The 17,309-nt window shown below is 38.2% G+C and overlaps 1 protein-coding gene across 1 annotated transcript; it reads right to left on the minus strand.

Annotated features, from left to right (window-relative positions):
• Positions 1–1,167: 1,167 nt before the first annotated feature.
• UBE2D1 (ubiquitin conjugating enzyme E2 D1) lies at positions 1,168–17,127 on the minus strand. Its single transcript, XM_053949038.1, has 7 exons — positions 17,036–17,127; positions 9,133–9,196; positions 9,015–9,046; positions 6,312–6,389; positions 5,933–6,038; positions 3,683–3,776; positions 1,168–2,043 (listed from the first exon to the last, which is right to left on the minus strand). Exons 1-7 carry the CDS (start codon positions 17,057–17,059, stop codon positions 1,998–2,000), a joined length of 444 nt encoding a protein of 147 aa, XP_053805013.1. The 5' UTR covers positions 17,060–17,127; the 3' UTR covers positions 1,168–1,997.
• Positions 17,128–17,309: the final 182 nt, after the last annotated feature.

Raw genomic sequence — 17,309 nt, forward strand, 5'->3', positions numbered from 1 at the left:
TTTTCAAACCATCCCTAACACAAACTCATAAACCAAAATAAACCAAGTCCAACTCCTGACTTCACACAGTTCTATACAGATATTCCAAAATTTTAAGTAACTTCTAGTACAAAGAGATTGCTATTTTACATAGAAAAAATAAACACCATGAACACATTCTGATGGTCAGTTTTCTACAATCATTGGAGCAATGATGTCTTGCCTTCCTAGCTACATTGCCCTAGTTCAAATATAATGAAGCACTCAGTAACAAAAAAAATCCATTTAGTCAGCTTGCAAAATGTTGTGAACAGGGATATTTTAAAATTATTAGAACCACTCTCAATCAAGCTGTTTCAAATGTCACCATTACATCACAGATAAAACTGGCACAGAAATGACATTTTCCCATATGTGACCAACTTAAGGTGAATAAATCAAGAAACATGAAGTTAATATCCCACTGGTAGGAATAAAAGCTCCTACTGTGCATGCTTACCACCTGTACCCCACATTCCAGTTTGATGCATATTCAAATAAAAAAACAACAATAAAAAAAAACCCAAACCAAATATATCTGTCATGTTAAAAATGTATTTTATGATAACAAATTTCCCAACAGAACGTAATTTTTCTTTCATGTGCAAGATACAGATAAAAACATTTAGTCATCTTTTTTTTATTTTCAAATAACCAAGAAGAATGAATGGTAGGAAATCAAGAGTATTTCTGCTTTTGATCTATGTTTTAAGAACAGATTGCTCCTCTCCAGCACTTTTGGTTTTCCACATGCATAGTCTGAAGCAACTGAAGTGAAAGCTAATGGACAAGTTACTTTCAAGTGTGAGGAGGAAAATTACTTTCAAGTGTGAGTTTACTGTAACATTCTGGTATTACAAGTACACCACCGTAACAGACCCTTGTGATTCTTTCCTCCATACATGGATATTGGTGTAGCATGGCATTAACCTATTTGAAATCCTCTTATCCAACAATGGGCATAATATGCTAAATCCACTAGGCTAGAACTAGCATAAAAATTAACTTAAGAGCCCAGTTCTAAGTAGTACATGATGCATGGCTTTATTGGGCATTTTGTCTACAAGAAACATACACACAGTTCTCTGTTAGAATGTTGGAACAAGTACTTCAAGGATATGCATGAGTTAAGATAAAAAAATAGCCAAGGAAAGTAGAAAATGTATTTTATTTATATGGAAAAGGCTACATCTGGATTTGTAAAAGGTCTGTGATAGTATTATGTTGCCCACACGTCACAAATCAGTTGTGAATAGCAACAAAAGAGTTACATATCTTTCTACATACCAGTGCAATTAGTTCACATTGCAATAAAATTAAGTCAAGTATGCAACAGAATCAAAACCAAGTGTTTCTCCATAATCAGCATACAAAGATTTACAGTGCAAAGATAATTTTAGGTTTTAAGAAGTCTGCAGTCAGTCTTCAAAATATTCTAATGGGTGAGATACTCCAATTATTTTCACTATTAGCAGTTGTATTTTGTCAATACTGTGCACAAGCAAGTCTAAACTGAAATGACTTACATTGTAAATAAAATAGTCTATACAGTAAAAAATACAAATTATATAAGAACTAACAAAAAGAAACTTGAACACACTTATGAAACAGACAACATACTTCAATGACACACATACAGTATTCATCACATGAAAACAGCTAATTTTTCCAGCAAAAATAATTTCACTGATTTACAACTGAATTATAGATCTTGTAGTCTGAAGATGCAGGTGTCCAACTCTTAAAAACTATAATAAATGTCTTCTGCAAAGCATACAAAGAGGATAAATATTCTTAACAAAGTCATAAGGTTATTTTTGGAAGTTTGTTCTCTCTTGCTCCAGAAACACACTTACAGAGGTGAAAAAAAATTCAAGGGGTGTCACATTGAAATCATAAACTGTGCTCCATTTCCTTCTAATTTTGAAAAAAACTAGAATTTACAGTACTCTGTGGTATATGAAAATGTCTTCAAAAATTTACATTGCATATTTCTGAGTCCATTCTCTTGCATGTCTGTTGTATCTGTACGTGCAGAAAGAAGGCATTACAGTGAAGAGCTGTTAGTGATACACTGACAATGGCCACGTATTTACTTAATACAGCTGTTACTGAGCTTTTCACCTCTGAGCAGAGGCAAAGAACATTAAAAACAGTCTAAAAGCTAACAAGTATATACCCACTACACATTCAGTTTCTAAAGTTATGTATCAGAGCTATTCAGACTCAAACTTCACAGGTTTGCATTAAATTGTGTAGCATTGTGCATCCTTCATTTGTATTTCATGACTGGTTCCCTTATCTGTACCTTAAGAGGAATTTGTTGTCAATTACTTCTAAAGGCATAAGCTATTAAGAGTCTAACAAAGTTTACATATTTTAGTACCACGAAATTCCATATAATTAACTGGGATTTTATTCTCTGTTCTGCACTGCCAGCTGCATTTCAGAACTTGAAAAGAAAATTTTCTGAAAAGCATTTTTTACTAGGTTTTAAGTCTTGGATCTTTTCCTTCTGGTATGAAGCTGATTATCTTATAATTCCATAATCCCAAGGGTAAATGTCCTTAGAGAGTTGATAGCTTCCACTCTGGTCCTTACATTTGCTACATTCTATTCATCAGACTGGATTCACTTTCTTGAGTCAACCAGAGAAAAATGCTGACAAGTTTTTAACTCTTAAGATCAGTATAGCAACTCATTTACTAATTGGTTTTCTTCTTTAGAATATGCTACCATACAAGTCTCTGGATTTTAACTTAAAATAAAATACTCATAGATAAATGCTCAGGGGCAACCAGCCGTATCTTTCATTTCCTAAATCCAAGGTAAAAAAAAAAAATTTAATAGGTGATCATCACAAGATAAAGCTACAGTCAAGACTACATATTTTCTTACTTTCCCTAGCAATGATTAAATTTTGTGATTTGGAGATAGAAAACCATCCCTCATTTACTTCCTTCACAAACAGGAGGTACAACAGCTGAAATCACTAATAAGTAGGTGGGTAGAAAAAAGCTGATGCACAACATCCTCAACTTGAACACTATCTATTTTGTAGAATCAGCTACAGCATTCAGGCACTTCAGAAGTTACATGATTTGACTATACCACACACTGAACTGTGAGAAGAAGGCCATTTTAGTAGGAAATACTAGACCACAGATGTCCATGTAACTTCTACATCACTCCTTTGCTGTCTACTGCTCAAGGTAAAGGCAATACTCAAATCTTCCTGAATCTGTGATATGTGTTGAGCCACAGGCCACTGCATACACTGCAAGAAGTCTTCAATGGCTCAACACTGAAAAATAGGTACCAAATAACTCAGTCAGTTAAACAGAAGGTCAAAAATTCTTCTGTACGGGTTTTACAACCAGAGGATTGCAGTAGCAACAAATAACTCATATTTGGGAAAATAATTTTTTATGCAATCAATCTGTTACACAAAAGCATGAAGGTTTTATGTAATTAAGTACGAAAAAATGAGTTACCAACAGCTGTGTATGCCTACAGTTTTCTACTTGCCATCACTATTCTCAGTATTTAAAGAGCTAATCCTGTGGAAATCTAGGAAAAGAGTATTGCTAAATATAATATCAAAGGTGCATAGCAGATAGCCATCTGCAAGTACCACACACACAATTACGTATGTTATACTCACTTTTCCTTGTCTGACTTGTAGATCTGTGCAATATCTGGTACTAAAGGATCATCTGGATTAGGATCACAAAGTAAGGAGCATATGGACAATAAAACTAAATAAAAGAGACACTAGATTAAACAAGTTAGTTTGCTTTATTTCTACAGTCCTTTAATGTATTCCAGTATACTGAAGGAGGGTGGTAGGAGGGTATTAGAAAAAGAATGCATATTAGTATTAAGTTGTCATTTAACAGTTCTGTCCAGAAATGTTTATACAGCAGCATTTTTCTAGGGCCTAAGTAAACACCTGATACAAGCCCAGGGAATTTGTAACCATGAACCTGTACCTTTTGTAATGATCTCTCTCCCACATCCTAGCCTAGGCACATTAGCCCAACTACAGACTACACAGTTACATATAGATATTGGTCAAAACTAAGCTTTCCATCTGCAATTAAGTAACTAATATTATTAATATTACATTGCCATGCAGTACTCTAGTTGTGCATATCCTTCTCCACTTCTGTGCTGACAGTTATTCTCTCAACCATAAGAACATTTTACCTAAGTGTGACTTCCATTTTGGGAAATACTTGATCAGCATTAAATACAGGTATTCACTTATAATTACATACTAATTTCCTGGTATTGAACCAAGGAGGTTTGATTTTTTTGCCTAACATTTTTAGGCCATAATTTTCAGGCCATTTCTATTTTTATGGTCGGAACTAATATGCATACAAGAATACACAATTAAATAATTCTAAATGTGTTGTGAAAGGGAACTTCATGCTGCCATAAGAATCAACTGTAGAATACCTTTTTCCCCCCCTGCTTTAGCTTGTTACCCAAGAGATCACACCTATTTTCAGGAGTAGAAAGTTCAGCCACTTCAATACTGACTTATTTTAAGTGCCAGTAATATGAGAAAATCAGGTTAGAATACATGGTCACACAGATGGTCAGAAGTGCTATAATATGCTGTAAACTTTTCATTCAAAGACTACAAAGGAGAAATTTCCACGAGTCACTGAGCTAATTTCCAGTTTATGAAATACATAATCTGCAAGCAGGTTAAAAGCACATAATATCTGAACATGAGACCAGCAGACTGATCCACTTTATAACCAAAGAAGTCCTCAACAAGTAAAGAGATAGAAAACTGCTGAAGATCTAGAAATTTTACGGGTTTTCAGTTGTAGATGCCAAGTGTTAAACCTAAGTGCCAATTTTCATTTGCTTAATAACTAGAAACAAGACAATTTTTGGATAGCTATAAAAGAACTAATTTATGTGAAAAAGAATTATACCAATTACACATAAGAGTAATTGAAGTCTTTAGCAATGACTTCAGGAAAGAGAATATTAGACTTAGATTTTATTTGGCTTGTGAGATTATTGCACAGGCCTGTAAACAAGAGAAGTTGTTTTTCCAAGGAGGTGCAGCAACTGGACTTGCATAGCGCAATTTCCATTGGACAAAGACCCACAGTTTTTTCTTTGCTTGTGCACCCAATGCAATGACACTTTGGCACACAGCTTAGAGAGCTCCCAAGTACATGAGATGTGATACGGCTTGACCTTTTGAGTCACATGAGAAATTTCTGTAATATGACTTAAGTGTGCCTTAGAAATTTGAAGACGGGTGAGGAGAAGCAACAGCACTCACATTTTAGGCAGCTTTTTAAGTGACACAAAATGCCTGAAAACTTAACTACAGGATGAGAATATTTTAATACAACTCTTACTGATGACTGTGAAAGGAGCTACATTTTAAAATCTCCATCTTACAAAGGAATGCAAACCAGAAAAAACTACCTAATTTTTAAAGAAAGTGTAACTAAGACCTTAGTCCACATAAGGATGCACAGGCAGCCCGAAGAGTCATCAACAGGCAATCATGTAAGCTCACACAACGTCAGTATCAGGGCTTCACATTTACTTCCAAGTTGTGATTTGCAAGCCCTGCTCATCAGTTTCTCCTCCAGTCAGCTACCACATTTCAGGCTAATTGTACATTATTATCTTACCCAACTTGGTTTAGAATATTTCTTCGCTGTGCACGCATTTTTTTGCAATTTGACATTCCCAATAAACTGCACAAGATCTTGGATCATAACAACAATTCCAATGAAATTTGCCTCTTCTGAAACATGTAGGATAACCGAGTTCCCACTGCTTGTCTTTAAGACAGTGCAATAATACACAAAAAAAGTGCCATGGCAGTGTATGCAGCTTCATACATGCATTATCAAATCAGTGAGTTTACCTTTGGAAACAGTCAGAGCTGGTGACCATTGTGATCTCAAGATATCAAGACAAATACTCCCATTACTGTTTATGTTTGGGTGATATATTTTTGTTGTAAAAGCAATCTGTAATAAAAAATAAATAAAATTTAAATAAATAAATAAAAATAAATAAAACAAATAAAAATAAATAAAAAACATCATTAGACTTGGAATCCTTAAAATCATCCCTTCCTTTCCAGTCATATCAGATCTGCCAACGCCATTTTTTACAGTCTTATCTGCAGCCATGAAGAACGTGTATACTATTGCTCACCTTTCCAGTTTAACTTCCAAAATTAAGCCTCAAAGAATAAATTTTGACCAAAAAACTTTCTTTCCTTAAAAGAAAGGACTTACCTTTGGTGGTTTGAAAGGATAGTCTGTTGGAAAGTGTACTGTGAGAAAAAATACTCCCCCTTGATATGCACTATCAGGCTGAGAAAAAAACAAAACACAACACATTAACATATTTCAGCTGTTTTGGAGCTTTCCTTCTCCTAAAAAATCCATTTTTTCTCCAGTACATAGCCCACTCTGGGCCATAAACTGGGAAGGCACAGAGGAACTGAACCCTCCCACAGCCTTAACTGTGGCTACTACTGCAGCAGCACAACACAATTATTGAGCACTGCCCTTCTGAGGAGAAAAAGAGAGGGAGGTCAATAGCTTCAGTGCACTAAAGGGAATACAAAAACCAGAGCAGGTCCTCCAAATCCTCTCTCCGAGCAAGACCACAGCTGCTCTGATCTTCATTCTTAAGCTACAAACATACTTAGCCTAAGAAGTGGTTTCTCTTTGCAGATGCCAAGAGTGGGATTTTCCAACATAATCAAGTTCATTATGATGGTATAAGGGGGTTTTAAAACACAAAACATCTCTTTGACCTGTACAAATCTGTGAACATGCATTTTGTTAGACAACACATGCACATGTTTACATCCAGGTTGCACACAGTTAATAGATAGAAATACTTTTGTTGTAGTCATCTGTTGAAGAACTTTCATTTTTTATTAACTAAAAAGGTGAGCTGGAAAGTCTTGATGCTAAGTGATAGAGAGCAGTTCTGCCATTTCTGGTTAAGAGAGAGAAGAAAACTGCTCTCATCACATGGTAAGTTTACAACAACCATGTAAGAACTCAATCACACAAACCTGAAGATCAAGTTTTTGGGTTTTCTTATGAAAGGAAAGCCAGACTGTTTTTAAGTAAAACCTTTACCTTGGAAATGAACAGTTTTAGAGATGACTATAAGACTTTAAGAGGCAAACATTTCACAAACAGTCTGCTAAGCCATGCTGCCTTACATGCTCAAAGTGCAGAGAGGGCTGCAGAGTAAGGCAGGTTATATACTGTCATGCCAAGTCAGCACTAGCTGACCTCAGAAGATTGCCACTGTACTTCCAATTAGGTTTCAAAGGACCTCTTCTTACAAATACTAAATGGATTTTTCAAAGGTAAAGTAAGCTAAAGATGAGACAAAGTTCAGTGTCAAAAAGAAACCAAAGTGAAGTCACTCTATGTTTTATGAGCAAGGTAAATAAAACAAATTTATGATACCCACAGACAGAAGAGGTTACCCTACTTCCACACATAGGAAATTAATTCTGAATGTAGGCTTTAGTCCTATGCTACCCTTGGGCCATCAGGAAACATACAGAATGTGCAACCCTAATTTCTTTTGTTGTCAAGATCAAGGATTAATATCTGAAGTGTTCTGTTCCTGTACCTCTGCAGATACAGCTGAGAAATGCTGGCAAGAGATGCTCATTCTTACCCTTAACTAGAGACATCTGAGGAACTTAAGGCAAAGAAAATAATATTTTCCACTACAGAATATGAAAGCTGAACTGAAAGCTGAAGAAGACAATGGAATTTAAGCCAAAATCTATGTGGCAGTATTTTCTTTACTCATGCCATCAGAGTCATTCTGGACAGAGAGCTATTGGTGGCAACCAGCACATAAGCTTTTGTTAACTCTTCATCACCACTTTGCCATTTACCCTTTGGCAGTGCAAGAGGGCAAGAGTCAGAAGGCCTTGGTATGTGGAAGAACATACCAACATGCTTGTTGTTCAAGCCAAAGGGCAAAGGCATTAGTGTACTACAGAAAACAGCTGCTGAGGGACCATGGACAAGCTGGACAACAAACTCCAGCACACCACCAGCAAATTAGCGACTGATCTTTCACTGCTTCAGAACTGTGCTGAAAATGGAGAATTACTTCAAAGCAGACACATTTCCACTTTTCTCCAAGAATTAATGCTACATCTTAATGGGTTAAGTATTATCTCAAAATTTCACCTGGCACAGTGACTCAGCTCACTCTCTGAACTAGAGACTCTTATTTCCAAATTATTAAATCCAAAAGGAAAACACCAGGAATACAAACCTCTTAACAGGATTTTAATAAGTACATCTTCCCTCAGATCATGGTTGTTCTTTATTATTTTTCTTGCTAAAATTCTTCTCAGTTTTCCTTCAAAGCGTTCTGGTTTTAAGCTTTTTTGGTAATTTCTTATGTCATTACCTTCACGAGAGTCATCATTTTCTCAACTCAAGGAAAGCACCTTTCTCACACAAAAACCAACAAAAGCACCTCACTGCTGGCCTGCAGTTTGCAAAAGCCATATGCTTTTGCCAGAGTCACATCACAGCTATCAAATAAAATAAGCTCCATCTAAAAGTCCTCTGGAGCTCCAGTCTTGTTACCAGCTTTAATATTAGATTTCATCCAATCTTCCTCCTTTCAGATGGATGAATCTTCCAGAACTGATCATCTCTGAAAAGCAAGCTCTTTGCTCTGTAGCCCTTATCACCAACTCAAACACCACGGCTGGCTAATTAAGAACCTCTAACTTCATGAAGAGGAGGGATTTTTGAGGAGTTACAGAAAACAGCTGGTACCAGACTAATAAGAACAACAATGCCACCCTAAAGTTTTAAGCTATACACAGCACAGCTGAGTGTGGCTACTGTGTTTACAGAAACCCAAATGACTCCTTCTGTAACAAAAAGGGAAGCAAGGTCTTAAATTTTAAGGGGCACGATTCCTATACTTACAGGTCCCATAATAGTTGCTTGCCAATGAAACACTGAAAGGCAAAAAAGATACAACAATTAGAGATTTTCTGAGCCTTTCCAGAACTGAAATGTACTGAATCTATTAGGAAGAGCTTACAGTCATCTCCAACAGGTCCGGCAGAACAGTGGGCTGGTGGATCTCGCTGCAGATCACTTAGTTCCTGCAAGGAACACAAAAATATTTGAAAGACATGAAAATCCATACCACTTGGCAGCATCCCTTCAAAAGTGGGAACACAAACCAATTTTATTAAACCCGTGGGCATTTTTTGTGGTATTTTGATAAAACAGTCAACACTTGAAATGTCCTTTGAAACTGAAACTGCTTTTTTGCCAGATGGCCTGCAGCTAACACGTGCTAGAAATTAATATCCAAAAGAACTTAAGAGTTGCAACTAAGTTCATAATAAGTTCAATATACTTGAAGGAGTCAAAACAAAAAGGGTTTCTTGATTAGTCTGTAAACTCACCGTTTAATTTAGTTAGGTGCTAATCTGATCATTCCCTCAGCTTTTGATTTTACAAAAGTTTCTCTATTGCCTAGTCTATGGACATTAGCTGAGCTACACTGGCTCATAAAATGTTTGCAGCCTGCCCAGAGATGATGTATGAACATAATATAAAGGGTCCTAACTAAATTGAAAATTAAAGGAAAAATATTAGCTCTACACCTTATTTATTGTACCTTGATTCAGTTACCTGCATACTTTTAATGACTACTAAAATACCCCCAAGTTGAAATTTAAGCACTCAGAGGAGCTTTTGGTGGTCAACTGATTTATTTCTCTTACATGAGTCCACACAGTCCCAAATAATTTAAAATTATTATGTGATTTCACAAAACTAGCACTGTTTTTCATCTGATTTATCATCACTATTTCAAACAGAAAACAAGACAGGCAGTAATGTTAGTTCATTTTCCTCATTTAATTCAATATACTCCTTTTGATGTCTGAACTTTTATTGTACTAAGGAAAACTTTTTCCAAATCTAGGCTGATAGAAACTCTCCTGTAGGAACTTTAATGACTACATACAAGTACTTCCTTTGAAAAAAGTTAAAAGGTGTGTGTAAGTAACTCAATTCTTTACTCAAAACATGCACATATAAGTTGACAATAGACATAAGCAGGTCTGTGAGTTTACCTTAAGAAGTAACACCAGAAACATTTCTACTCAAAATACATTAGTCAAGGCAACTACTTAAAAAAAAATCAAGGTTTAAACTGGAACTAAGTTTAACTCAAGTGTAGAATTGGCGTACTTAGTGTGATCAGGCCTTACAGATAATTTGAAGGGTTAAAAATCTACACTTCTCAACTCCTGTGATATAGTCTTCCATTTATGACATCCAGTAAATATTTCAACTCAATTTACCATGGGCCCAACACCTAAATTCAGCGAGACTTACAGGTCCACTCGTGGCCCTGAAATCAAAGAAAGCACCACATCTTACTACTGCTCTGAAGTGACTTCTCACAATCTTGTGATTTAAAACAAGACAGACACTTTTTCCTATACTGAAATAGCACAGGTTGTCAATTGGCATTTCTTGTCTGCGCTTTAACTTTATTCTGCACTTTAACTTTTATTTGTGACACTGTATGCTGATCCAGAAAGAACACTCTGGGATAGACTTTAACTAATAAAAAGAAGTGCAGTTCCTATTTTAATCAGAGGATTCAAATTTCATTAAGGAGTGATTCTAAGAACCAGCTATTTATGCAAAGCCAAGCCACTGCCAGTATACACAGAGAGTCAACAAATCTCAAGTTTCCAGCAGTCACCAGGGACAAACATGACCCGCAGCAGAGCTGTTACACATGCTGTCTTCTAATTTGCAACTCAAGATCTAACCTAAGAAAAGAAGATAAAGTCTTGTACATGCACTAAAACACCCCAACCAAAACCAAAAAGCTGCACTACAGCACCAAAACAGAAAACTCAGACTAACAATCATGCATTTTGCAACAGTCATTATTGACTACTAAATTCAAGGCAGTAACTGGAAAAATATGTAGCTTAAACTTTTCAGAAAGCCTCTGAAGTATATGCAAACATTCCATATGCATATAGGAGCTACCAGGCAACCACTTAGAGTCAGTCTGTAACAGTGCTTTTGTTGCTAGATGTATTAATCAAGATCTTTACATACCCCAAAACCACACAAATTTGTTTTCTTTCATATATACACATGTACTTAAGAATTAACAGAACTGGGGAATGCTCCTCGGGTATACACTTCAATTTGTTCAGGCTAAAAAGGCACTGACATCTGTTCATGATTAGGAAAAAACCAACAAATATTTTTCATCATACATTGATGAGACCCCACAACTATAAACCCCTGTTATTAATATTTCCTAACAACAATGAAGAAAAGGTTCTCTTCAATCAGCTTCACCAAATGAGAGCAATGTTCACAAATACATTCTGAGAGCTTCTGCAGCTACGAAACATAAAGCCAGATAAAACTTCAAAATCAGTAGAGCAAATTCAAGCTGCATTTTGCATCCATATGTGAAGCTAGTGTGGTTTAAAAATACAAGTGGTAACACGATCCAACAGTATGAACAGTTTGAATCTTTTATACACAAAAATTCAGATCAAGCTGTGATAAAAAGGAAGAACTATTCAGCTTTATATTGTTGATTATGCTTTTTTTAAGCTTTAGGTTCAAAGCAAAATTATCTGGAGAGCTGTAAGACCTAGGCTTCAAGTTTTCCTATACCTTTTGAAGCAGGGCAAGGAGATACTCAGATGTCCCTGAATCAGACTGACCTGCCAGTGCCCAGAATTGAACACTGTAGAACAGAAATGAGTATCCTCTAAATACATGTAGAAAAACTTCTTCATGACTTTACATATTCACAAAAGAATGAGAATACAAGAATTCTTTACACAAAGCACAGATGCTCTTTAGAAGAAGGCAAAAACTTTGCTTTGTTAAGGGACAAGGCTGAAGATTCACAAAGTTTAACCTGCTGAAACCTCATCAAGTGCAAGATAACTGCACGTGAGGCAGTACACAGTCAACACTAAAGCTTGCCCTCTAATTTTAAGTTAATTTTAAGTTAAGCAGCTTTGTCCAAGCTTTATGGATTACTACCATGTAGCTGCATGAGGCAGGTCTGGTCACTTCAAGGGTCTGCACAAATACTGTTGGTCACTGGTATAGAAAGTGCTCGTGCAAGACGTACATATGCTGGCAAACAGATCTATAGCTCAAAGCAGTGCAGATTCATTTTCAAAAGATAAAGTCACCACTATAAATTACAGTGTACACTGGTGCAACATCTTTTATGAGAATACATAAACCCAAGATTCTGTCTGCAAGAGATGCATCAGAAGAAGTAGGAGTTATTTCAAACACTGGTGAACATGGCAGCGTAAGAGCACCTCTCAAGAGCTCCAACACATGCCACACTGTCCCAGCACAGCCACGATAAACATGCATGGAGAAAAATACCTAAGCTGGGTACAAAACATTTCAGGGTAGAATAGAATACTAATGGTTAACATACTACTGGAGATGGGCAAAGCCTCCAAATGATCACTTTCCCTTGCAACACAGACGTTCCTGAACAGCCCTGTAGACAGCATGAAGCAAAAATTCAAGTTTAACAGCTGTAAAAAACCAGGCTGTGATAAGCTATACACATTGGAGACATTTCTGAACGTGCACACTAATACCCATGGTCAGAATAATACAGGATGTATTTCATAAAAGTATGAAGTTGAAGACTGCAAGGCCAATTTAACACTTAGATGCTTGATTAGCATCCAGGCTTCTCTCCCAAAAAGCTAGTGGAGCAGCATTGTAAAGGACACTTTGGTGATAAGGAAATAAATGTTCTCAGCATAGAAGTCCTAAACATGTCTTTTTTCAGTCAAAAAAAAATTTCAGAAAAAAAGACTGCAGATTATCTGAAGACCAAAATAAACTGCAGACAGCATCACTAAAAGCTATTTTCATTCTCCAAACAACACAAAACCACAACCTTTCTCCACACTATTATTTAAAATATACATTTATATTTGTCAGTTGTGTTCTTAATTTCTTGCACAAAATGCACTGTAGACCACAGACTTATTTCCCACCAATTCCATGCATACACTGCTGCTTGGAACTATTTGTCATAAAACCCCACAGTGATCATACTTAAGACTAGTTAAAGAATTCTCTGGTTCTTCACAAATTTGGTAAATATAAAGCACATATTTATAATAAGATTTATTGATATAATGGTTGGTAATAAATATTCTATTTCCATACATTGTTCTAATGCAAAAAAAAATTGCTAAAATATGTAGTATCCCAGCTGAGGTTTTGAAAGTAAATTCAAACATTTTATGTTAGGGCGAAAAAAGTTTCCTAGTTATGTCAATTACCATCCAAAGGCTGCAGGTTTAAAGTCAAAATCTAAACCACAAATAGCAATAATTTTGAGTCAATACACAGTAACAAAAGTTATTTTCAACATAACTTTTCAAGTTAGTATGTCCTGTTAGCCTATGCATATATGAAATACATACTGAACCCCAGAGACATATAGTTCACTGAAACAACTCAACATTTGAATGCTTCTATTCTTACTGAGTTGTAGAAGAAAACCAATCAAGCAATATGTATCAATAAGATAAGAACAAGAGCTATTCTTAAAGCAGTGTTCAACTCTATCTTCTCCTTCCTGGTTTCAAAATGTCTTCTAAAATCTCTTGAAGTCCTATTTTATTTATGCCTGAACAAAACTATGTACGAGACAGCTTTGAGCATTAACAAGCACATCAACCTCCCACTAACACTGGAGGAACATGCAGGTACAGGACTTATAAAAACAATCTCAGCTGCAATATGGAACTAACAGGATGGCAAACTCTGCAAATTAGATATATGAACAAAGAATTTGGAACAGAAACCCCAGAAAAATGGTTCTGCATAAGACAGATGGACAGAACTGAGACCTACACACTATTTTGCAGAGCCTGACAGACTGAATTATTTTCTACCTTTCACAAAAGTCACGGTATCTCACTTTCCAGAGGTGGCAAGAATAAAGGCTTCTTTGCACAGTATTTCTTCCCAGTTAAAAAACCTACACTATTTGTTTTGCTTTCATCATTTGCAACATCTGGAATTTACACTGCCCACAAAAATGTGCTGTTCTTTCAGTGCCCCAAGGAACATCACAGACGGTGTAAACTGAACTTTTTTGACAGTACAGAAATTCAGTGCCTCTATCATACAACGGCAAAGCAATCACAAGGCAAATGAACACAGGATCCTCAGCTTATGATGAGTAAGAATCCCCCAACCCCAAACTCTCTGAGGAACTCTGAGATGAGTTTGTCATGGAGACACTGCTGACAGCTGTGCCTGCAGAGCAGGGCTTCATGTCCTCACTGTTCTTCCACCTACAGCACTAAGATCAACATAGCTCCATGTGCAGTGATCAGCTTCTTCACTGCTTACTCAGTTGCCCCTTTTTTAAGAAAGCTCCCAAGCACAATATACCTTTCTGTAACTAGGGTACAGTCTTGCAAGTCCACATGCCATCCTCCTTTGAGGAGCCCCTCAAAGACAATCAGTCAAAGGCAGGATGCAATTACACAGGTCTCAATGGCAATATTACTTAGAAATCAGACAGTATGACAAAAAATATGCTTACTAACAGGTTGACATATTATAGCTTTGCTTCCTTTGTAGGTGTTATCACACTGAACACACAAATTATCTAAATTACTGTAAACAAACACTCAAGCTTGACACCAAAATCCCTTAGCTTCATTTAAGCACAATTCTGAACCACCCTAAACCCACCAAAGCTTAACTTCAGACAGTATGTCTAGACTGATGAGCTCCAAGCAATACCACTGTGTTTGCCGACAGTGTTTTGTTCTCCAAAGAATTCCTCTAGGCACTCTGAAACCACAGCACTTCCTCTACTCCAGATCTTATCCCCTCCTATCCTTCAGATACAACATAACTATCAACCTCGACAGCCAGTCTGAAACACCAGGAAAGTAGAGGAGACAAACCAACCAACATACAAATACATTTCATCTACCATTAAACTTCCATTTCCATGATTTTTGGGGAAAATTTTATGTATTACAATGACATCCTAACAGTTTGTCTTTTCAAACTTCTCCACTTCATTTTAATTTTCCATTTGAAACAAATTTATTTCCTTGCCATTCCCTTTCCTCTTCTACTCCTCGAGAGACAGACTGCTAGCCAAATCCCTCTAGTAGAATTTTTTTTCTTCTCCTGGAAAGGCAGAAGAAAGTGATGAGGGTAGTTAATGGGAAAAAAAGAAAACCAGCAGTAGTCATTTCTGCAGTAAAATAGAAGCAAGTGGTAACCAGTTTCAAATTTAATCTCAACTCTTCTTGGAGTTACCTTAGTCAATATCTGTTCATGTTTCAGGTAGAAGTTATTGTATAACCAGGAAATCTCATAGCACCTCACAGCAGGTTAGAAAGCATCACTTCATTTTGAAAGAGTAGAAACAGAATTTAATAAGGCTAACAGAATGAAAGATACTTAGATAAAAAGCCTAACCGTAATTTCACATCTATCAAAAGTTCTCAAATGCCACATTAAAGAAAATTGTGGCTTTCCAATATGTATGAACATCTCTAAAGCAGAAAGAAAGTTACGCAGGGAACATGATAAAAGGATGAAGACTAATTAATTCTATTCTAGCAGGACCTTATTTGGAAAGCCCCAAATCACCACTCCATCTCAAAAATACTAGATTACCAGACTTTCCCTTTGTCTGTTTATCTTAGCAGAAAGAAGCTGAATAAGAATTGGAAAGATATGGTAATCAGAACAATCCTTTTCTTGAAATCTGAGGATAAAGAGATGCTCAAGAAGAGGTGGGAAATGAAAGTGACAAGAGGCAAACCATTTGTATAATATGTAGAAGCACGACAAAGTTACTGCTAAAGAAAACCATTGTGATCATTTGTTAATATTTGATATAATGGTCGAATGCAACATTCATGGCAAACATGTGATATGAAGGAACAAAATTGTCCTGTAACTGCACTTTGTGTAAAGACATAAGCTTTACCGCATGAGACAGGACTACCAGCTTCTGGTAGAAATCCATCCAAGTAAGCTGATACCTACTGTAGGGTATCCCAAATCTGCCTACCGTGGGGTTAATTGGTCACTATAGAATCCTATTTCTGCAATACCAATGGCTTCCGACAGCAAAAGGGAATCCTGCACAAGAAATAATCGCACCGTCACATAACCAGGATAGCAGCAATGCCGCCTTAACATGGCACATCAACAGCAACCAAACACCGCGGATTCTGTTCCACGGCCAAAGCACTAACCTTAACTCCCCTCCCGTGCTGGCCGCGCTACCCTGGCTGTCGTGTACAGCGACCAGCTCAGCCTTGCCAAACAAAAGGAAACCGGGAACTCACAACTTGAACCGGGCCATTACAAGTATCAGCCCAAAACACTACGATTGGGATACGCTCAAAGGTCACGCCAAGAACTACGCTGACAACACTTCTAAACCCAGGCAACAGCCCGTGCACAACGGCAGCGACTGATGTTGTCCCTGCGCCTCTGCTGAAGGCTCCCCGTCAGCACCTCGGCTTTCCCCGCTCCCGCACGCCGCTCAGAGCACCGCGCCTGGTCCACAAACCACCTTAAGCACCGACTCGGGGTGCGGGGCCTTCAGGGAGGCAGAGTCCCGAAACCGCGAGGCGGATAGACAAGACCCCCCCCCCCCCTCCTCCGTCTCACACCCACTCTTCTTCCCCAGCTGTCGGCGAGGGAAGGACGAGTCCCGGTAAAGAAAGCGCGCGGCAGCGGCTGCCGCGACACCTCTCGCTGAGCCCGGTCTGGCCGCCGCCTCAACCCCCGGCAAGGGGGGGGGGGGGGGGGGGGGGGGGGGGGGGGGGGGCAGCTCCGGCGACTACCCGAAGGCAGGGGGACCTTTCCGCCCCCTCCCACGGCTCGGCCCCACTCACTTTTTGTATCCGCTTCAGCGCCATGGGAACGCGCGGCGGGAGCGCGAAGCAGGCGGCGGGAGCGCGGGGCGGGAGCGCGGCCGGGGCGGGGCGGGCGGCGGGAGCGCGCGCCGTGGGAGCGGGAGGGGCAGGGGCGCAATCGCCGTGCCCTTTGTGTCCTCCTGCGCATGCGGAGCCGCGGCCGCGCGCGGGGCGCGCCGGGAAGCGCAGTCCGCGGGCGGGGCGGCGCTGCGCGGGTGCGGAAGTCTTGGGCGGACTCGGCCCATCCCGCCCC

The sequence above is a fragment of the Vidua chalybeata genome, chromosome 8, assembly GCF_026979565.1.
Source record: "Vidua chalybeata isolate OUT-0048 chromosome 8, bVidCha1 merged haplotype, whole genome shotgun sequence".
NCBI lineage: Eukaryota > Metazoa > Chordata > Aves > Passeriformes > Viduidae > Vidua > Vidua chalybeata.

What these genes read in the sequence shown, in the direction of transcription:
- UBE2D1 (XM_053949038.1), bottom strand. Translation starts at nt 17,059, where the DNA reads ATGGCGCTGAAGCGGATACAAAAA. An exon ending in CGCTGAAGCGGATACAAAAA is followed by an intron (nt 9,197 to 17,035) that starts GTGAGTGGGGCC and finishes TGTTCCTTGCAG; the next exon opens with GAACTAAGTGATCTGCAGCG. An exon ending in TACAAGTCAGACAAGGAAAA is followed by an intron (nt 2,044 to 3,682) that starts GTGAGTATAACA and finishes CTGCACGTACAG; the next exon opens with ATACAACAGACATGCAAGAG.